Here is a 23,723-nt window from a genome sequence, read left to right as displayed (position 1 = left end):
GTTCGCAGGAGTTTAGGCCTAGAAGTACCCTAGCCATGTTGTGTGGACCCCTCACCAGTGTATCGCGAGGGACGTGTCATGGCTGTAAGATTAATGATAGCCTGAAGGCTTCCTCGGGGGTCTTGCAGAGTCAGTACTGTGTGTCAGCACTGCGGTACAACCTGGCCCAGGGATTTCCAGCCTCAGTTCAGGGATTTCGAGGTGACATAGTATCCTCAGCACAGATGCATCTTTCATAAACCTTAGAGCAATCATTTAGAGGAACAGTTTAGAAAGAAACATCTGGTAGCTACCGCAGGTTGAATGTAGGTACAGGAATGAGGTAAATATCTCCCGAGCTCTGAGAACGGTCTCCATAAGGAGCCCCTCTGATCAGTGGGTGATCTGTCCCCTGCTGCATGTCTGCTCCTGCTGCCGTTTTGGGGAAAGCACTGCCAGAATAGACTGCACAAACATTGCATGCTGCCTGAGATTCCTCTTTGACTCAAATCAAACTGAAGGGAAAAGTTGCTCTTGGGAAGCCGGTTAACTAGGTCCTGAATGTGACGGAGTGAGGATGAGATTCTCACAAGCAGGTGGCCATGACACCCTGTTAGTAAGAGAATCAGGAGAAAGTGAACAGAGACTGACTCTGATCAAGAGGTTGGGTAGAGCCCTGTGGAGTCCTTCACAGCGTGTCTGGCCGTTTTTATTTTGCTTTTGGCTTGTTGCTGCCTTCTGCGTGCACTTTGTGCCTCTGTTTGGAGATTGCCACCGGCAGAATTATGCTGAAGACCGCCCTGGGCCCTCAGGAGAGCTACAGCTTCCTCCGAAAAGACAGTTTGGTTGCCAGGGCACATTCCTGGACCGAAGAGCTGAGCCCTGGCTGGTGCATCTCCAGCTCCTGCGGCGCAAAGGGAGCTGCTGGCCCTGCAGGGTCCTGATGCGTGATGCTGCACACTGGGAAGGCTGAGGAAGCGCCTGGCTGCAGAGAGCTCATCCTCGTCCACACCCAGGGAATTAGTACAGGGTCTCCCAGTGAATCCCAGGACGAATGCATGAAGCCCCACAGAATCACCAGAGAGCCGCACAGATTGATCATTGCCTTTTCTTTCCCGCCACACACTCTTGCTGAGACAGCGTGGCTTCTCCTGGCCTGTGCCACCCGTGTGATGCCTACTGGTGCTGTTGGCAGGACCCCATGAGCAGCTTGCCCAGGCTCCAGCCAGCGTGGAATCCACAGTTTTGCCCCTTGATGCGGATGCTCGTTTGGATCCTGCTCAAAGGCCCGATGTTTTATTTCCTAGCAGGATGTGGTCTGTGACTCATGGACAGGGAGATATAATGGACAGCACCTGCTGCCAAAGATGCTGAGACCCATTGCCGTGAGCATATCCTGGAGACACGGCCAAATGAGGCACAGGCAGCAGGTGGACGTACGCTGTCCCTGCACTCTGCTGCAGTGTCTGATTGTGGCCTGGTACGTGCCACACCCCTGCATGAGCCTCCTTACATGAAAGGCTGAAGGTGCGTCATGTACAGTTGAAGAAGGAAGAGAGCTACTGAGACATTAGGCCTACCCTAGTGCGTTTATGCAGCTGCCATCCCCATGGGACAGGGGCAGACCACCGCGGTCACGTGTGTTAGCTTTTTTAAGGGGAGCCCTACCCTTGGCTCACATCTCTCCAGGCTGTGTATTATACCCTCTGAAGTTCCACCAAGCTCTTCAGGTCCTCAGCATCCTGGGAGATACCAAGGCACAAAGCACCCTCCCCTCCTGCGCTGTTCTCCTGGGCTTTTGCAGACCCATTGCCCATGGGATGAGGCCAACTGGATGTTTGCAACATGGGTGGAATGACCTCTACTGGAGATTATGTCGAAGGTGGCTCCCTCAGGCTCCAGATGGGCTTATCTCTGGCAAGCCTCTTGAGTTCCTCCAGGTCCTCCTTGGTGCTGCCATGGCCTGCCTGTCCACCCTCCTGGACAGAGTGCTAGATGTCCGCAGTGGCAGAGCCCCCTTGTGCTGTCTCTCAGGTTCCCCCATGGGGCCTGCACTGAGCTTCTGTATTTCGGGGGCCTAAAACAAGAGACATTCATGGTCTTACTGGACCCTGGATCACACATCCCTCTGACTCCTGTTTCTCCAGAGCACAGGGAAAGGTTGAGAACGGGGGACTGGGCAGCTCTGTCTATTCATCTAGTTAATAGTAAAGCAGATACTGTTCTTTTCTAGTGTTCTGTGAAGGAACACACATAAAAACCTCTCGTCAGGAATCTGGAAACGCAGTCTATTTTCAAGTAAAAATGTTTTTAGGCTTTACTTGTAAACTCACTTTTTTTGCCCCCTCAGGCCATCAAGCCCTGCCGTCCTATGACCAACAACGCTGGCAGACTTTTCCACTACCGGATTACAGTCTCCCCTCCTACCAACTTTTTGGTAAGTCCTAATAAAATCAAATTGCACACCATTTAGAATGTAAGTAGATTAAAATGTGAATATACTCATTTAGTTTTTAAATATTTCTTTTAAAAATGTTTTTATGTTGCCATAATTGGCCTTCATCATAATGATTCTTATTTCAGCCTCCCATCACTATACTACTGTATGTTTGTTCATTTGTATCATTTGTGCCACACAATAGCCAAATTCATAATAGCCAGTGAGTTATGGAGCTATTCATCGGAGCAGTGGAGTGGGAAGAACGAGTAGAACATTTTCCCATCTCTTAAAAATCAGTGAATAGCTTAGTTTGTCTTGTGACTCAAACAGAAAATCTATTGTATATTTTATGACAATAATGCTACCTAATATTTTTGGGCATGAACTGTGTTCCTGGCACCATTTTCAGTGTTTGACATGTATTTAACTTAATTCACAATATACTTACCAAGTATATGTTATCCCCACTGTACTTATGGGGAATTATGCATATTTTATAGATGAGATTGAATAACTTGCTTTAAGGTTCCTGGGGTACCAAGGGGTAGCTGGTTGTTTGAATGCAGGGAGTGAGTTTAAATATATATGCACATGTATTATTCTTTTATGCTATATTTTCTCTCCCAGTATGAAATTCATTAATTCTGGTTACGTGTATCAGCAGGAGAGCTCACTTTCAAAATTAGATTATTCAAAATTATCTATTTTAACAGTTTTATTAAGCTGCAATTCATGTATCATAAACTATATAATTCATGATTTTTAGTCTGTTTACAGGCTTGTGAATCCATCACCACAATCTAACTTTAGAACATTTTCTTCATCCCAAAAGAAATTTCGTGCCTATTAGGAGCCAGTTCTTTCCTACCCCTGTGCCTTAGACAGGGCTGATACTTTCTATGACTGTGGAATTGCCTGTTTTAGGACGCCATAGGACTCATAAGATATGTGGTCTTTTATGTCTGGCTTCTTTCACTTAGCATAATTTTTTCGAGATTTGTCTATGTTATTGTATGTATCATTACTTCATTCATTTTCTTTTTTTGTTGTTGGTGCAGGGAATCAAATCCAGGGCCTCATGCATACTAGGCAAGCACTGTACCACTGAGTATATCCTCAACCCCTATTTTATTCCTTTTTTCATAGCCAAAATAATACTCTATTGTATGTATATGTGTGATTTTATATATAATATATGTATATTATATAGATGGACCATTTTTTTTTATTCATTCATCAGTTGATGGCTGTTTGGCTTGTCTCTACTATTTGCTATTTTGAATATTGCTGAGGTGCACATTTATTGTACAAGTATTTGTGTGGGTGTATGTTTTGATTTCTTCTGGGTATGTGGCTTAGACTAAAATTGCTTGATCATATGATAACTCTATGTTTAATATTTTAAATGTTTTCCAAAGCAGCTATACCATTGTTAATCATTATCTCTTTAGAAGTTCTTTTTATTATATTTAATGTATACCGGCTTTATTGAGTTACTCAGTTAGAAATTGAAAGTAATATCAGCAAAACAAATAACGTGTATTTGGACATTTTTAAGTCTTTTCTGTATTCTTATATATAAAATTTTTAAAAGAATGACACTTAATACCAATGTAAGAATTGTGTTTTCTAGGTTGCCAATCTTGATAATTTGTTCCAGATTTAGAGCCCTTAAGATTAAAAGTAGTGGGGTAGAGGACTGGCAGCAGAGTAGTGGGGTAGTGGACTGGCGGACTGGCGGCTGACTGGCGGCAGAGTGGGGTAGAGGACTGGCAGCTTGCCTTATGGTTAGATTGGCATTCATGTCATCTGATTACAGATTCAGCCGTCAGGTAATAGACACCTTTGACATTATGTAGGAATCAGGCCATTGCAGTGTGTGTGCATTGGCTTCTTGGAGTGGGGTGAATAGAGCTGAGGGGCTGAGTTCCTGGCACCTCAAGGCCTCCAGAACCTTCCAGACAGTTTCTAGTCTTGACCATATTGGCACCTAGTCTTTCTTCACTTTGCACCCGAGTCACCTGTTACTATCTTTTTCCTTTTAGCACTTCTGTTGGTTCAGAAATAGAGTTCAGTGAGAACAGAACTGGTAGTATTGTGGGATTAAATAAAACTACTGAGAAAATGAGGCTGTATGTAGCCCTTCTTTCTTTTCTTTGTGGTACTGGGGATTGAGTCGAGGGGCATGCTGCCACTGAGCTACATCCCCAACCTTCCCTCCTTCCCCCTGTCTATGTGTCTGTCTCTCTGTTTCTGTCTGTCTGTTGGTTTCACTCACTCAAAGTTTTACCAAGTTTCCCAGGCCGGCCTTGAGCTTGTGATCTTCTTGCCTCAGCCTCCTGAGTAGCTGTGGTTACAGGCATGTACCACCATGCCTGGCTCCTTTTTTCTTTATAGCATCCATAATAAGCATCACTGATTTTCCAAATAATTAATGTCTGGAGCCAGAAGAGTCCACCAAACAGAGAGTTCCACTTAAAATTAAACTTCTGTACAAAGTTGTCCCTGGTGTTTAGAAAGATGCTGAGTCCGAAGTTACTTTCATTCCTACTTTTGGTCGATTTGTGTGCTGATGGATTTCTGCACATTCAAATTGTGTTATTTACTTAAATCTCTTTTTCTGTTTCTGTTTACTTTTAGACTGACAGGCCAACCGTGATAGAATATGATGATCATGAGTATATCTTTGAAGGATTCTCCATGTTTGCGCATGCCCCCCTGACCAATGTAAGTATATGCCAGTTGGCTCCTTTTCCCTTTCCTTGCTCTGTGTTCCTTCTTTTTTCCTTTCATCAGTTCTTCCCAAAAGTCAAAGTAGATTTCCCTGTACCTGGCTGTGAAGTAACATTTCCTCTGTGTCCTGCTGCTCAAGCTGCAGGAAGCCTGCAGGAGTGTGTCAGGTGGGAGTGTGACATCTGTGCTAATGAGTCACAGATTTGGTCCGCATTAAATGGTGTAAGTAAACATGTGTCAAAATAACATTTTGGGAGTGTGAAAGGTTGAAAAAGGAGGATAAACTGTGGAGTAATGTGTTAAAACTATTTTGGGTTGCTTGTCCTTCAAAAGAAAGTTGGGAAGTTTTGAGGAGAAGCTAGTATATAATCACTGAGTAAAGGACAAAGAAAGAGCTTTTTAGGACACTTGGAGCCTGAATTAACTGTATGCAGTTTTCTGCTTTTAAATCCTGGAAATGTGTCTTCTTTAAGAGACAGTCTGACCTAAGGACTCATAATCCTTGTATGCGCATTAAGGCTACTTTGCTGGTGATCAGTTCAAATAGAAGTTCTGCATCTGTGAGTCCAAAGCTCTTTGTCTAAAGCCTTGGAAATTGCCCTACTTATTCTGGTTGGCCAGTGAATGGGCCAGTGTAGGTACAGGAAGGGAAGCATACCAGTGTGCTGGACTGCCAGGCTGGACTCTATAGAACTTGCTGAATTATAGTTATATCTACATTAGAATGTTCTATTGTCTTCTCAGGCTTGGTAACATGAAATGATATCTGTAAATAGTTATTTTAGAGCAATTTGCTTAAAACATGAAATTCTTTTCAATTGAAAACTAAGACTCAGATTTTTAGCTTACCTTGGCCCTTTCTGTCATTCTTTTTTTTAGTTTAGTAAGTAGATGTGATTCTAGGTAGTGATTTTAATTAAAAACAAATTGTTTTCCTATGAGATTTTCTTTATTCCATAGTAGATTTTGTCCTGGAGAATTTCTTTCAAAGGATTATACCGTAAATATAAAAATAAAATCATTTGATAATCCACATTACAACTACCTCGGAGCTGGGGATTTAGCTCAGCGGCACAGCACCTGCATGGCAAGTGCAAGGTCGTGAGTTCGATTTCCGGTACCGGAAAAACAAACAAACAAACAAAAGCACATTACAACTACCTCCAGGGAGGATCATCTGATCATTAATATAGAAAAAGGACCATTCTTAAACAATTTTTATGAAAAGGCATTTGGAGGTGTTTGAATTGTAAAGGTTTGTGTGTGTGTGTGTGTGTGTGTGTGTGTGTGTGTGTGTCTGTCTGTCTGTCTGTCTCAGAAACTCAAGTCCTTCCTTACCCTTAGTCTCACAGTCTTAGAGTTGTAAAGGCCTTGAGAAGTCATCTAGGCAAACTCCTTCCCAAGGGTGATGCCCCTCCCCAAGAAGGCTTACCAAAACATGTAAATAATGTTGTTTGCATGAAAATGCTTAAAATCATCTATCATTTTTATCTCCTAATTCCCTAGAAATAACGTAGTCTCAATTTGACTTTTAGGACCACTTTAATCCAAGAAGGAAAGCAGTTTGGCTTCATAGAGACCAGGGTTTAAATATTAATGAATTCCATTTACCAGCAATGTGATTTGACATCTTGGTCTTTGTAAGCCTTGGTTTTCTCATCTATAAGTATATTAGTTGTAGCCATCTTACCAGCTCTCGTGAAAAAGAAATGAGATGACACATGAAAAGTGTGTATCCCGGTGTTATGCACATAATGAACACTGGCATCTCTTGTTGTGGGAAAAATGACACACCGAGCTGAGTTTGCATCTATGTTAGTCACTTGTGCATTGCTGAGACAAAATACCTGGTATACACAGTTTAAAGGAGGAAAGGTTTATTTTGGCTTACAGTTTCTGAGGCTTTGGTCCATGCTCACCTGGCTCCTAAGTAGAAATTTAGAAGAAGAGTGTGATGCGGGAAAGTTTCTCACTTCATAGTGAGAGGATTGGGAAAGAACCCAAGAAAACATAGACCCTTCAGTGCCTGTGCCAGGGGACCCACTTCCTCTAGCTACACCTGACCTGCTACAAAAGCAGCAACGGATTCATCCACTGTGCCCTCATGAGCCCTCGTGAGCCAATCACTGTGTCGCCCCCTCTGAGCACTGGGAATTGAATCGGGAATCAAGTCCTGCACACATGCGTCTTTGGGGGACACTTTATATTTAAACTCTTAACAGAAACTTGCAGTTTTTTTGTTTTTTGTTTTTTTTTTTACCTTGGACAAGTGATTACTTGAACTTCATTAACAATAGTTTTGCTTGTGATTTTAGTTACAGTTAAGTATACTTTATTAAAAATAGAAATTTCTTTAGAGCACTTTTAGCTGTACAACAAGAGCAAGTGGAGTACAGTTTTTTAAAAGTTCCCAGCACAAAGACTGAGAGACTATTAGTATTAAATTTATCACAGTTGTTACTATTGTAAAATGAAAGATAAGACGAAAAAATTCCTGGCTTCAGCATACATTTTAAATAAATATTGAAGGTCTTAAGACTTGAGAACTTCACCCTTTAATGAGGAGCCCCATCATTTATGCTTGAGATGTTGGTAAAATAAATCGAGTTTTAAGTCGAGTGTTCTACAGTTCATAGGCATTAGAGCCATCAAAGGCCTCTTGAATTTGAAATAGCCTCCCAAGAAAAAGAATTTTTAAATCATTTTACTGATCTGATTCATCTTCTTGTAAAGAGAGCACATCAACAAGCAGGGCATACAAATGATAGTAATGATAGAATCTCAACCAAAGCTTGTTCTGGGGCGCTCTCTCAAGGTCTTGAATTGAAATAGATTGAAATTGTTATTGGCTAAGTATACCACATTCTGGGAGAATTGTATCCTTTTATGTAGTACATTTGCTGTTACTTACGTGGTAATAACTGATGTTATTAAGGGCTTTGGCAGTGTAACTAAATTTATTTTAAAAAATACCGCATGTATCCTGTTAGATGCACAAAGGAAACCCTTCATCGTTTCCCTCCTGCCTTATTTGGCTTGCCATTTCCAGTGACCTCACTGCCCATTGGCTTTGGTCATTCATTCTCTGGAAGTAGCAGAGTTAGAATATAGGATTTTGTCGGGGGGTGCCCCCCCCCACAGGATGAGATAGGAGTTAGTATCAGTCAGCTTATGATATTCTTAACTTTCAAGTACTGTAATATGTTTTCACAAGTGATAGCAGGCGTTCATGTTATTTGATGGCAGTGGTTGGAAGCTGATTTGGTGAATTTTGAAGTTTCTCAGTTGACCAGTGTGTAGTAAAATACAAGTTGTCAGAGTCTTAGGGAGAGTGCAGAGTTTGAGTTCATACAGAGATGCTGCTTTTTTCACTTGGTGAGTGTCAGAAGGGTTCTTGTGGTATGAGTGGAAGTCCAAAGAGGAAATCAAGTGTATATAAATAGAAGAGTCCAAAGAAAAAATTTCCGTCAGTGAGTTTAGTGGAAATGAGATGGAAAAAGGGCCATATTTGCATAAATCATCTAGCAGTGTGCTTTCACACTTGACAGGAAGAAGTAAAGCTTGCACTTCTGCTCTTTCTCTGCCTGCCTCTCATATCGTCCCAAGAGCTCTTATTTTTCTCTCCTATACACTCTCCTGCTGAGTGGTTCAGTCCCGTCTGGCTTTTCCTCGCATTTGTATCCCAGTCCGCACAGGCATGCTAACTTGGGGCTGTGCCGTAGCTTGGTGTTTCAGATTGCCTGCTGGAAGGCCCTCCTCCGTGATGTGCCCTCAGTACCTCACCTGTGTGAAACGTAGCGCATAATCCCTCCTGCATATTGAATTTGAGGGATTCATGAATTTCTACTTTTGTGTTAATGCCATGGTGACCTACTTGGTACTTAAGCCGGAAACCCAAAGTTATCTTTTGTTCTTTCTTTATCCTTCATTCCCATGTTAGAATGGTCACTATGTAGGTCAATAAATTTCCTAACCATGTGTAAAAAAGTCTCCGTCCTCTTTAGTCATCCCTGCATTTGGACTGGACTGTTACGTTAGATTCTGATCTTGGCTCCTCTCTAAGCCCTTCCACACTGTTTCCATAGAAACCCATCTAAAATATAAACTATGATAAGCACTTACTTGAATGTACTTGAAAGTACTTGAATAATTTCTCGTTGCCAGTTAGCCATAAACCCTGACCTTAACATGGTTTATAAGGGCGGCACAATGGAGTCTATCCTTTCTCTCTGGAAATCACTTGGCTTCTCTTTGTGCTGTACTATGCTCTGCAGAGCTAAATTAGGTCCCTTTCTCTATCTTCCCAGTAGCTAAATACCTCCATTGCTTCAACTTTCTTTGTTTTAGATGACCTGGAAAATTCCCTCCCCATCTTGGAAAACTCAGTGGTTCTTTCATACTTTGGTGTTTTTTTTTTTTGGCTGTTTTTTAATTGCACTTACAAGTTACTGTGTACCATATTCTACTTGCATTTGTTTATGCATCTTTCTTCCTCTTCTACCTCTTTACCTTTTAATTATTTTAGAATAATTATGAGTCTTATGTGGTTGTTAGCAAAGAATAGTTATTTTAAAAATAGGTTAAATCAGGCACAAATTTGTACCTCAGGTATTTGTAAATGTTTGTGGTAAATTGTAAGTAAAACTTACAATAATAGTGGTTCTAACATACTGCTTTGGATAGTTTAGGATTCAATACCACCAGAAAGTTGAAAATCAGTGCCTTATTCGAGTTAATTATGAATTTTACTGAACTACTAACTTTGGGGAAAAAAAAACTTCTAAGAACTGAACTTCATTTCTGAGAAAAGAATTTCCAGTAGATGGCATTATAATACTATTTTTATGCTTTTCTAACCATCCCTTTTGCTGGTAGAATTAAAATTTGTTTCTTTTTGATCACTGTGGTTTGTAAAAACGACTATGTCTCAAGAATAGATTGTGGAGCCAGAAAAGCCCACTTCTAACGTCTCTCTAGGGTCTCTGGGTCTATTATTTCCCCCAGCTATCAGCCAAGCCATTGCAGTCACCTCTTTCCCTCCTTTTTTCATTCATTCAGAAATATATTTACAGGAAACGACTGTGTCTAGACACTAGACAGGTGTCTGTTGATATTGTAGGATAAGACAGATGTAGATTGATTTCATCTGAGCCGCCTTCATTTTCATTCACCCCCGAGTATCAGAACGGGGAAGGGGAAATGTGTACTCTAGTGGCTAAGAAGGTGTGACTAGAGCAAGAATTCCTAATGTGGCGCTCCCTCTTACCGTAGGCAGGGTACCTGGTGCATCTCTGCTGTAGCTTTCTGCACTACATGAGGCATGATGGTCGCACCTGTCTCATAAGGATGCTGTGATGATTGCATGAGTAAATACCGTAAAGCATCGGAAGAGTGCCTGGCCTAATAAATGCCAGCTATTGTCATTTTTATTATAATCTATTTTTGTACTTACCTCCACAATTGCTTTACTGAACAACCACTGTGTGCTCTTCGGTGACCTGTGAATCGGTAACTGATACGTTCCTAGCCTTCCGTCCTCCCTGATCTGCCTAATGTTTGAGCCAAAGATTTGGAAAGATTTAAAAAAAAATCCGAGGCGTGGAAAAGTTTATGAGTGTGTGGTTTTGTTAATTCTTTAGAGGCAACATGTTTGATTTTAACGAGTTCTTGTCACGTTTGTGTTGCTGCCGCAGCTCCTACCATTAATTAAGCACCAGCGTTGTGCAGGTTTCCTGTGGACGGCCGGCCAGCTGGGTTCTTGCCATTAAAATCCAGCAGGCGTGGTCAGGCTTCATGTGCAGTGTTAGCAGCTTAGATGAAGGTGAAACCTTCTCATCTGGTTCATACGCCCTGGGTCAGGTAGCAAACGCGGGCAGTATGAGCCTTTAGGGAGGTATTGTGGAGCTGAACCTCTCTTCTTCCTATTGCAGATTCCACTGTGTAAGGTAATTAGATTCAACATAGACTACACGATTCATTTCATTGAAGAGATGATGCCCGAGGTAAGGGAAAAGATTGTTTAACAGCTTGCTGTAATTTCTTTTGTTTATTCCACACTTTTTTTTTAACATTGAACTTGGCCAGCTCTGGAGGGGGGGTTTTGGCCATAAGAGACCCCTAAAAATACCATTTTTGCTGTGGAAAAGGTCACGGAGATGTAGCTGTCGTATCAAGGTTAAAATTTGGATAATGTTAAAACTCATTGACCTATTTTTGAACCCGTTTCTGCTCGCCTTGCATCTGCTGATAGCAAGTTTACATCTGTTTCTAGTTTGTTTTGCGTAGGGGACAGATTTTGGTAACTGGCCATTATCGGAGAGGAAATTGGAGTAGTGCAACTGAATCTGATAGCTGTTGGAATAATCTTACTCATTATCTACAATGACAAGATCAGTGCTTGGTTCATTTTTCTTCCCATGTATTTACATATTTTTTCCTAATTGTTTTTCATTGCGGATGTTCAGCAGCAGATTTATCTAAATATATGCAAGAGATTTAAAATTCCAAAGCAAGATTAATGTGAATCTCAGAATGATTCATTGCCTGATCTTGAATTTAGTGGTGTCAACAAATCACACTAAGAAATAACAACTAGACAGCAAACAAGCTTGTGCACTTAACATTGTATTGAAGTTGGGGTCGATTTCTGGAGCCCCCAGCTCTCTTTGCAACTTATGTAGCAGAGATACTTTGTCACAGGGAGGGAGCACTGAGGAGGAATTGACAAGCATGACGTGCATGCTTAGTACCTGTTTCATTCTGGACAGGTCCTGTTCATCCTATCTGCCATTCAAAAAGAATTAAAGAGAAAGGGCCACCCTTTCATGCTCCTGTTGAGAAGGGCTTTTTTTTTTTTAGCTTTCTTTTGCTTTTTAAGGTCATAAGCCTTGAATTGCTATTGTAAAAGTTTCTGACTTCTGACAGGATCTCACACGGAGTGATTTATGAACCCTGAGCAAAACAACTAGGAGGAAGAATTATGAGACAAGCCTCATTTATAAATATATCATCTGCTTAGCTTGTTTACGGGAGAAATTTTGGTACAAAGTTTTGTAGTTTTTCTTAGCCCTTTATTTGCCTTCATTGAGGATTTGAGCTCTTTTTGCGCAGAGGACCTCTGCTTTGGTAACGTAGAGACTGGCTGTGCTGGTGGGGTGGGGTGGTGGACAAGCCAATAGGAACAGGCATTTGTAATTTGAATTAACAAAAAGTTCCTGGGACGTTCTGATATGTTTTACAGTTGGGTTAGAGAAATATGATAGAAGTGAGACTTGACATTTTCCATTTTATTTGTGTACTGAAGTAAGCTGAGTTGACATTTTTATAGAAGTCCTAATATAATTATTGCCTCCTTCATTTTTATCTGAAGCCAGTGATCTATCTTAGGATACTAGCTAAACTTTTTAGGGGATTGTATTTTTAGTATAGTTTGAACAGATACTATCTAAGACACTTGACTGGAACACATTGAACCTTCAGTTATTCTATATTTACAGATCCACAGTAATTTGATTTTGGTTTATTTTTCAGAATTTTTGTGTGAAAGGGCTTGAACTCTTTTCACTGTTCTTATTCAGAGATATTTTGGAATTATATGACTGGAATCTTAAAGGTAAACAATAGGATTTAAAGAAGAGTAATGCTTATAGAAGAACATTTTGGTATGTGTGAAACATAAATGGGAGCAAGGGGTATAGTTGAAATTCTTATTTTTGAAATATTCAGGGAATAATATGTTATTCATAAGAATATTTGCTTTTATTTGACCTAAGTTTTTGTGGATTTTATTTCATACAATTTGACAGTGTCTGACATTAGCCAAGAGCATTCCCTTCGGCGGCACATACGCTAATATTAGCCAAGAAGATAGAACCAGTTATTATGAGTAACTGCCTTGATTTCTGTACATTAGGAGAATCTCATTAGTTAATATTCTGAATGTAGTGAACTGTGCTGTAATAAACTTCTTTGGAGATGACAGTTTATTAAAACAGTACTTCCACTAAGTAGAACACATGAAGGCACACACATGCATACATGAAGATGATTTAGACAGACTCAAAGATTTGATCCCTATGTCTTGGGTAATAATTTACTCTTTTGGAAGTGTCTGCATCCTGGCAAATATTTACTGATTTAGTTTTAAAGTTGTGTATTGATGAATGACTTTTCAGGCCAGGGTTTTAAATGAATGAATTGGATAAGTGGCTTTTCAAAACAAGTGTATTGATGAATGGCTACTCAAACCAATTGTGTCTCTCAATTTTTCAAGTGTATTGATTCAAATGTGACAGAATTAACATACAGGCATATTATATTATACTATCATTCAACTATAAAAAGCATCTCGATATTTTTGACTTCTGAAAATAATTTTGCTGTATATATTTGCTCCTTGGGGCTCTCTTTCTTCTCCTGGTTTGCTGTAGCTTCCCCAATGCAATCCTCATTGGATGGTTGTGGCGGTTCCCCATGATTGATTGAGCTACTGAGGAGAAGAGTGGGGGGAGTAGTATTTTTTATGTCCCTACTTCTGGTGGTGTTTTTTGTGGTTACCATAAATCTTAGGAATTAAGTAAGTTGCAGTGTTTGCTTTCTAAGGCTGTTTGATTTCTTTTTCTTTTCCTTTTCACTTGTTTGCTCTAGGTCCTTTGTTTGAAGACAGTCCTCCCTGCTGCCCAAGATTTCATTTCATGCCACGTTTTGTAAGATTTCTCCCAGGTAAATCTTTTGGCTTGTCAGTGACCTGGTGAGATAGTGTGTCTGAAAATAAGCCTGCCATGCTCCTTTCAATCTGTAGGGACAACTTGCTCACCTTGGACACTGTTAATTATCTGCTTCTCAGGTTGTACATGGAAATGTAAAATTTTACATGCTGGTTTATACCCTTGCATAATTTATCATATCCCCAAGTTAAATGAACAACGGAAGAATTGATTTATAAGTTTTGAAAATCTGCTTGATAAAATATCATCCAAGTGTTAAAATTAACATAGAAAAATGCATCTGGCTTAAATACATATAGCTAATTGGAAAACAATTAGGATAAAATCTTACATAGAATGTGATTGTAACTATGCTAAAAATTACTGCCGTCATAGTTATACTTAGTAGGATTATGTGTTATTTTTTGTATATTCTTGATACATGTGGTTTTAATTATTTTACCGTGAAAAAGATGTATAGTAATTTATCCTACTAAGTTAAAATATAGAAGTGAACATATGAGTTAGTTTTTAAAGTGATATTTTGACTGTTTTAGGAATCTAGCTGTTAGATGTGGCTATACATTAAGTGCTTTAAAAATGGTCGAATGTTTAAAAATCTTTTAGATGCCTTTTTTGTTTGCAAAATCCTTTCCATTTCCTGCCACCCCATTCCTGCTTTTCTCTGTGGTTTTCGAGTCAGTTACCTGCGTTGAAGGTCATGAAACCCCACTTACACTTTGCTCTCTCAGCCACGTCCTGTTCCTAGTCAGTGAGCGTCTCTCACTGTTCTACCCTTAGCTGTGCAGCTTTTTGACTTTTTCCACTCTCATGATTGTCACAACCAGCCACCAGTCCCTAGGTAAAACCTTGAGTCATGACAGCACCCGAGGGCACATCCCCCTCTTCCTCCCGTGCCTCGCTCTCTGATTCCTCCTGTACCCTCACTCTCTCGTGCCCTTATGCCCTTGCTTCCACTTGACTGTCCCCTCCTGTGCACCGCAACCTTCCTTTGCTTTCTCGCCCAAGTCCTGCGCTCCGACCTTGATCTGCCTGCGTTAGCTGTCTCGGTGCCTTGTTACTACCATTACTGTTCGCGCACGTATCACCACGCTGACTTGCCTTTTCTTCCCCTCTCTGTTGGCACTCAGTGATATTAGAAGGAAAAAAAGTACAACTGCCGCTGTAAACCTGGTCTGCAGTCTTGGCTGGCGAGTGTTTCATCTTGTAGCCTTTTCTCCAGATCAGCACTTCTGAAAATTCAGCCCTACATTCCTGCTCTCCTCGCGTCTCTTGTCCGTCTTCATGCCTCAGAATGCCCCTTGGTGCCTGTCCAGCTGCTTCCTCATGTGCTCTTTGTCAATCCTCAGCCAAGGTTTGCTTCAGCGCCAGACCCCCGGGCACCGTGTTCCAGCCCACTGCAGCTTCCGAGGCCAGAGCGGATCCCAGGAACAATCCAGAGGGGTGCCTCTGTGCTCGTCTCTTCCCTAGTGTGGTGCCTGGGCTCCGGCCTTGCCTTTTTTCTCCTTACTTTCTACTCCTGGCTTCTTTAGTTGCTTTCTTTCTACTCAGTCTAGTTTAGGTTTCCCTCAAGAGTCAGAGGAACAGGCACTCTTTCCTCAGTCCAGAGTCACGACAGCTTATTTTTATTCTAGGATAATGTTACTTACATTTTAATATTATGGTTAATGTTTATTTTGTTTAGAAAATGCATTCGGAAGCTTTTCTCCTTTTTACATCTGGTTTCATTTTGCTGAGATGCCTTTCTTCTTTTCAAGTGAAGGCATCTTTGATTTCATAATGGAGCTTTAGAAATAAACTTATTAGAAAATGGTGTTAGAGTGGTTTTGTTGAAAAGCCTTTCCTTTCTGTTTCCCTCTGCCTCTAGGCATTTTATTACAAAACAAATCCCTTCGAGAAAGTGGGCAGTTTTAAAGGCATCTTGCGGAAAAATGTGTGTTAGATACTTATTTTGTGGGATTTTGTCACAAAATATTTCTCATAATTATGTGGAGATAACATTTAGGTGATCATAAAGGTGAAGGTTTATTGATTTATTTTTACACAGGGATTACATTTTCATTAAACTTTCCTTTGAAAATATACTTATTTTTTAAAGCCTAAAGGATACAGAAAAGTATTTAACGTATAAGAAAAATACTTTTTATTGGTTAGAAAAGTAATTTTTAAGATACGACTTCATTAAAGCTCTTTTAGAAAAGAACTAGTTAGGGACTGGGGAGGTAGTTCAGTGGTAGAGTGCTTGTCCAGCATGGGTTCCATCCCTAGTACTGTAAACAGCAACAACAAAGCAAATCAAAACAGAAAAGAATGAATCACAGAACATATTTTGATGTTTTTATTTTTTTCTATATGTAAGATTTTTCATAGTTGTCATCATACTAGTATATGATTTGCATCTTTTTTAATAATTCATTGAGCAGATGGATGTTTTTAAAGATTATGATATACAGTGCCAAATTTCTTGTCAAAAGACTCAAATCATTTTATGCTGCCATGAAAAATGCATTATAACTCTTTTTAACATTTTAGGTCCACTCATCCTTCTCCTTTCTCTCCTTCCATTATTCTTTACTTTTTAAAAATTTCAGCAGTGAGCTCTGTGAGGCTGAAGAGTAAACGTTGTCTGTTTCTTGTACTACCAGTGCTAACGTAATTCTTAATACATGTCTGAGGCTCCGTAAATACTTGTTTATTGACTTTATTTAATTGCTCTTAATAGAACCTTGTTTAAATATTCATGCTTTGGCTGCTAATGAATGTGCTTTTCAGACATTCTTCGGTATTCTCATTTTTTAAAAGCAAACCTTTCCTCAAAGTATGCCATAATTATTGAAAAGTGTACATATGGAAAGTACAGGGTTTGGCAAATTTTCTTAATATAAACATGACTGTGAGCTCAACACCCAGACCAAAGCATCAGCACCCAGGAGCTCCTCCAAGCCCTTGTCCAGTCACCGTGCAGACCCCCAGGAGAAGCCATTATTCTGACTTGAAACACCGTACATTAGTTTTACTTGTTTTTGAACTATAAAAACTAGAATTATATTTTCTCTTTTGTTTCTGTCTTTTGTTAGTGTGTTTTAGAGGTACGTGTTGTTGCAATTGACTATACTGTGGTTGGTTCCTTCTCACTGCTGTATAGTTCTGTGTGGTGTAACTAAAACCCATTTATGATTAATGACCTTTTGAGTATTTTCAGATTTCACATACAAATAGGAAAAGAAGAACATAGTGTAGTAAAAAGCATATCGCTAAAAGACATGTGCAGGTCTTTAGTAAACGTGTGCTCTAGCTCTAGCAGATATATGTTCACTGAAGACCTGCACACATCTTTTGGTGTGATTTTATATAAAATTTTACACCTACTTTCAGTGTTTCAAAATGACAATATTGTTTATCTTCTCATCAGAAGTGTATGAGAGTTCACATTATTTCACATTCTCTTCAGCACTTGACACCTCCGTCCCCTCCCTTACAAATGAGAATACTTGTTGAAAGAGCATGCACATTTTAAACTTGGAAAGCTGGTCAGATTCTCTCTGGAAAGGACATACCATTTTGTATTTCTGACGAATAGTTTTTCTAAAAAGTACCCTTTTTCTGTCACTTGTCAACACTGGGTATTACTAGTCTTTTATAGCTTTGTTCATCTGGTAAGCAAAAGTAATATTGTCAGCTTGCATTATTTCTTAAATTTCTTTGCAAATGGGTAGCTTTTTAGGTATTTTTGAGTGTTTTATAATCTCATTTGCTTTTTATTTATATCAATTTATTATAATTTCTTTTGAATGTTGAAATCTTGTCAGTCACTATTATATTTCTATGGTTCCTCAGTTTACTCATTTCAAAGACAGCTGTCCCAGTTGCTTTGTACAGATTTACAAAGTTAAACTTAATAGTTTAAGCCAGGGACTACTGCACTCAGGCCCATTTGCCAGAAGCCAAGTCACACATCACAAAGCAACCAGTTTATTGAGATTTTAAGGGTTTTTAAAAAATTTTTGTTTTTTCTCTGCCCCATTCTTCCCTTTGTTTATAAACAGCTATGCACCAGTTTAAGGTTTTTTTTCTGACTGTAACTGGCTGAGGCAAGGCACAGTTGGAGATAGTAAGATTGCACATAGAGGAAAGCCTATTCACGGGCTGGTACGATTACTGTGTGAAGCATTGAAACTCCTGAATCAATTTTGCCAATTGACTGCCTACCAAGTTGATTTTTGGAATTTGCCCCATCTGGGACAGTAGTTCTTGGGTATGGCTGGCAGGAAGCCAGATAGGCGAGAGAGAATCTCCAAATTTCTAGAAGGGAAATGTGGTTTGAAAAAACATACATTGATGCAGCATCATTATGTAACTTTGTACTTAGAAAATTTAGAAAACACCCATTTTTAGAGCAGATTTTAGAAAATTTGATTAAATCAAGTCATCTTTGTAGGAATGTATGAAAGATATAGTACAGTTACGCAGTTATCTAAGTGTGGGGAAAGGAGGTGTTTTCCTATTTTTTAAAATTGAGTGCTATACAGTAAATACTCATTTAAGCAGCCATATACTTAATAAAAATTCCCTAACAAATTGCCCCCTCTTCCAGATAACCATATAAATAAGGAAGCAATATAAACTGAGAGAATTGGGTCTCTAAGAAACAGTTTATAAAGTCTGTCAGTTCGTTAATGACTGTCCAGATTCATTCCGTGAAACACAAACTCCAGTTCTTCCCGAATAATGAGCCGTTGTCACGGTTCCAGTCCCAGAGCTGGCAAAATTCCTGCTAACCTTAGCTTACCCACTCTAATTTCTCATTTATATCATGTCCTATTTATCCCAGCCAACGAGATAAAAATTACTTCCTAGCCCCTGGTGACATAGTTCTATAAATCCCCACCATAAACATGCAGCAAAGCAGACAAACCCAAAACACCAATTCATTAACATTAGTAAATTCATAGTAGGCCGAGAGCAAGTGGCTGTGTTATTTATCTCCTTCAGAAAGTCATTCCACAAGTATTTATGAGTGTCTTTTTTTTTTTTTTTTTTTCTGTGCTGGGTGTGAGGGATATAGCCCGTGCTCCATGCCTGGACAGAACTCTCTAATTTTATCAGTCTCCTCTTGTATTTCCATAAAGATTGAACCCCATATGGAGTAATGTCTCCATCCCCACTTCCTGGATGAACCTTTCTTTCAGGTTGTCTGTCTTGAGTTTCTACTTTTTAAATAGTGGTAAATAACTTGCTTTTTATGGTTTAGCTGCCATGTAAAATGTTTAGCAGATTTTAGCATGGATTTAGTTTCTCCTTTAGCTTTACTAAATTTGCATCTGGTATGTATATATATATATTTTAAATTATGTCTGGTTTCTATGCTGTAAAACTCACTCCTCCCTCATCAGCAACTTTGGACCCATACCAGAAAGTAGGTAGTTGGCATTTAGTGGCCTTGTTTACTATCTTGCAGTTGCTCCTTTCCTAAAATTGGGCAGTGCCTGTATCATTCATTAAGCACAGAGACCTACGGTTTGTAAGTGTATTTTTCTCTCCAAGCACCTTTGTAAAAAAGTTTTTTTCTTTAAATTCAGTGTCTGTGGCCCATTTTACTTTTCTCTAAAGTACCTGGAATCAGCTGACCATAAATGCTTCTAGGGGAACTCTGGTGCCGTTTGTATACATGAGTCCATGAGTATTTGCTCCTTTTACCATTCCCTTCCCCATAAAATAGGATTTTAAAAAAAATTCTTGCAGAAAAATAACATTCCACTCCTTCTTAAAATATCTTAGACTAGTGAAGCATCCTTCTCAGTGCTCTTGAGTAGTCCTACTCCATTGTAGTGATTATGAGCAAATGCCAGCATTCTCTTTTCTTGGTTCCTGGTGAATCTAGTTAATGTGGCCATCTTTTCAACGCTGTCTAGCTTTTCTTCACTCCTTCTGTGTGCTCTGTATGCACATCCAGAGTACAGTCACATATTTTAGCTTTAGAATTTCTCTTGTCTGCCTGCTCACCTCAGTCTTCTGTAAGATTAGAGATCATCATAGACTCAGACCAAAAGGCAGGCATCTCAGGTTTGTGGTACTCAGCAAAGATGCGGCTATCATTGATTGAAGAACTGATTATGTGAAGGTGGACGAAAATGCATTTTGACACTGATTCAGAGACATACACACCCAACCACATGTCTTAGTTTGTGCTGAGAAAGAGTACTCTGGACTGAGTGATTTAAACAATAAACATTTGTTTCTCACGGTTCTGGAGGCTGAAATTCCAAGAGCAGAGTCAGCATGGCTGTGTTCTGGAGAGGGCCAGCTTCCTCATCTGCAGATAGCCATCCTGTCATTGAATCTTCATGTGGTAGAGGGCAGAGTGGACGCAGCCCTCTGTTGTGTCTTATAAAAGCACAGATCCCATTCAGGAGCACTCCATTCACCTGAACTCCATTCACCAGTCACTCCCCAAACCATGCCACTGGGGTGAGGGTAACTTTGGAGGGCTCCAAAGCATTCAGTCTGCAACACCATTTCCTAATCAGAGGTGACTTTTGGGTTTAAGACAGATGATTTGTAATGAGCTATAAAAATACGTCACTGCTGTGAACAATTATGTGAATTAGTAGATAGAACATGTCTTTATGATATTCGATTATGCTTTGTAATTTTTGTCATTTTTGAATAATTATGTTTTTTGGAGGCTCAGTTGTTTTTGATTGAGAAAACTTTATTTTTTAGAGTGTTTTCTACAAAGATTCTTCTAGGAACTGTTGTGATTAGCTATTGTTAGCTAATGTACTATTACAGGACCTAAATTCTGAGTTTTTTGGGGGGCATCATGATGGCAACATGGGACTATTACTCACACACCTTGCACAGATTGAGGAAAAGCATGCTCCCGTTGCAGAGTTAGGTCCAGAGCCTGAGCCTCGGAGCACTTGGTACTTTTCTGTGCACTACATCGTGATTTTCTGTGATGTTAGTACAGGCTCTTTAGCTTTGTTCATCACGGCAGGTGCAGCACATTAGCACCAAAAATTAGACCATAATGCAACAATAGCTTATTGAAACACCCATAAATATCTCATAAAAGCTTAGAATTTCCTTAAGGACATAACCTTACTTCTGAAGAGCTTTCATCTGTTACTCTAGAAAGAATGATAAAATATTTAAAACATAACTTGGTTTTGTATATTATAAACTCTGGTTCTTTATGCTAGGTGGCTTTAAATTTATTTAGGCAGACACTTTTTATATTCATACCTCACAAAAGGAGCCTTTCATCATTTATAATGTTGTTGTTGCCATTTTAGTAAATGAGGTGGTTTATGAGCACTGTTCATCAATGAAACAAATGACTTCAGTATTATCTGGCACCTGGTGAAACAGTATAAAGTCTTAAATGACCTTTCTAGACGTGCTTTTTACCTCCATTGTCTTGCTTTTCCTTGTTGGACTGATGATTTGCTGTTAATCAAGGAGCCTCACTTTCCCCCTCTCTCTGCCCCAATCCAAGATGGAGGTAAGGAAGTGCTGTCCATGCACCAGATTCTCCTGTACCTGTTACGCTGTAGCAAAGCCCTGGTGCCGGAAGAGGAGATTGCCAATATGCTTCAGTGGGAGGAACTCGAGTGGCAGAAATATGCAGAAGAATGCAAAGGCATGATCGTTACCAACCCTGGAACGGTATGACCTGCTTTTGCACATCCAGGACTGAGTCACTTTCTTTTCTACATTTGGATGTTTTGCAAAAACAGTAACAGTACATTTTAAAAGTTTTATGTACTTAACTGCTTTTTGTCCTTAGAATATTTTTTCCTTTCAACATTTAGTAAAGAAGATAGTGATAGTGCTGGTGTAACTCCAGCACTCTGGGAACCTGCGCCAGGAGGATCCAAGTTTGAGTGAGACCTGGGTGACTTACTAACATGCTGTCTCAAGAAAAAAAAAAAAGTAAAGAGGGCTAAGGACTGAGCTCAGTGCAAAGGCCAGTATTACAGAAAACAAAAGACAATACTACAATTAGGAATATTTAGTAGTTAGTCTACCTGATTGGTGAATTTATTCTGCCTACAGATACACATTTTTAAAGCTTTTGGTACATGTTGCACATTGCCTTCTAGAAGGGTTGTAAAATTTATACTCTGACCAGAACATTCATTTCTTTATACTGATTATATGGGTTTAAAGAAAAAAAAAAAAAGCCTTGCTATTTCATTTCTTTAAGTTTCTAGTAAGAATTGATAATTTAAACATTTATTGTTTAAGTTTATTGTTATTCGTATTCTCTTTTGATAGCTTCCTTTTACTATCATTTGTCTGATTTTTTTTTTTTTTTTTTTTTTGGGTGCCATTCGTTCTTTTAAAATTTATTCTTTGCTGCCAGGTGTGGTGGTGCATTCCTGTAATACCAGCATTGATAAGCTGAGGCAGGAGGGTTGGTGTGAGTCTGCAACGGCCTGGGATACATAGTGGGCTTAAGGCAGCCTGGACTATGTAGCAAGACCCTGTCTCAAAAAAGAGAGAGAAAAGAAAACACATAAAATTTATCCTTTGCCATAATATTACAAATAATTAATACTTTTTTTTGCTTCTTAATTATTATTTTTAAAAAAATTGATTCTAGCCAGGCACAGTGGTACATGCCTCTAATCCAAGATTGGGGGAGAGGCAGGAGAATTTGCAAGTTTGAGGGTAGGTTGGGCAGCTTAGCGAGACCATGTCTTTGAAGAAAAAACGCTGTGCTTGCCTACCATCCACCTACCATCCATGAAGCCTTCAGTTCAGTCCTCAATACCAGCAGGAAATAAAACAAAACAAAACAAACACCCTAATCCTCTCATATAAAATGCAGAACTTTCTTTCTATTACATTAGGAAATTTTTTCTTTATGTTATTGTTTCATAAAATAATGATATATTGACATGTTACTAAGATAAATTTTGTAGAAATGAATTAAAATACATCTATGTAAAGAAACAGAATAAGCTATTTAAACAAAGCTGTTCCTTTTTGTTTTTTAAAGCTGTTAATTGTTTGATAGCCTTGATTCATAAAACAAACTGTGGATCTGCTTTTTATAGCGTGACAGTAACATCTGCACAAACAAAATGTTGCTATTTGCAAATAAAACATTCCAGCTAACACTGATGATCTTAAACAAATTCAGAAAGTGAAATTATTTAATAAAAATATGTTTAAACGTAAGACTTGCTTCAAACTAAAAAAAGAATACAATTTTTACTATTATACCAGTAAGCCACATAAATGATTATTAAAATAACTTTAAAAGAAATAGTAGCTCTATGGGAGTAAGACTGCAAATTTTGTTTTTCTTTAAACAGTTACATGTATTTTTATTCTGTTAGTTTAGACCTGGGTCAGAGGGTGGGACGGCGGTGGTGAGAGACATATGTTTTCATCCCAGTTGTTCTGGAGTGAGCACTTGGAGAGCACCTTTACTCTGGGACCCCTTCCATAGCACTGTGAAGTTCTCCTCAATCTAGACTGAGTTAGAGAGCTTCGCAGAAAAACAAAGGAGCCAGGCATTGTGGCACACACCTGTAATCCCAGCACTCTGTGAGGATAGCAAGTTTGAGCCCAGCCTGGGGAAGTTAGCCATTTCTTGAGACCTTGTCTCAAAATGAAAAGTGAAAAAAAGAGCTAGGGATGTAGATCAGTACAAGGCCCTGGGTTCAATCCCCAGTACTATAAAAAAAAAAAAAAAAAAAGGTTCCCTGACTGACCTCCCTCATATGCTGAAGCAGTGGGGCCCAGGAGTTTGCAGTTTAAAGAAATCCCTAGGTGCTTCTGATTACCCAGTATCTATTTTTCAGCCAGTGGCACACATAACATTTACC

At 39.4% G+C, this 23,723-nt stretch overlaps 1 protein-coding gene across 6 annotated transcripts in view; it reads left to right on the top strand.

Moving 5' to 3' along the window:
- The window catches only part of Drosha (drosha, ribonuclease type III), a 117,532-nt gene that overhangs the window by 30,848 nt on the left and 62,961 nt on the right, over nt 1–23,723 (top strand). For all 6 annotated transcript variants that reach the window (XM_013514978.1, XM_005386148.2, XM_005386147.2 and 3 more), the window contains 6 exons: nt 2,330–2,416; nt 5,060–5,146; nt 11,083–11,154; nt 12,683–12,764; nt 13,799–13,873; nt 21,380–21,549. In XM_013514978.1, the coding sequence (XP_013370432.1) occupies nt 2,330–2,416; nt 5,060–5,146; nt 11,083–11,154; nt 12,683–12,764; nt 13,799–13,873; nt 21,380–21,549 (573 nt within the window). The remainder of the gene's footprint in view (nt 1–2,329; nt 2,417–5,059; nt 5,147–11,082; nt 11,155–12,682; nt 12,765–13,798; nt 13,874–21,379; nt 21,550–23,723) is intronic.

Source organism: Chinchilla lanigera, unplaced genomic scaffold, assembly GCF_000276665.1.
Source record: "Chinchilla lanigera isolate Chin_1 unplaced genomic scaffold, ChiLan1.0 scaffold00025, whole genome shotgun sequence".
NCBI lineage: Eukaryota > Metazoa > Chordata > Mammalia > Rodentia > Chinchillidae > Chinchilla > Chinchilla lanigera.
The sequence above is the reverse complement of the archived record's forward strand: the minus strand, read 5'-3'. Positions and strand labels throughout refer to the sequence as shown.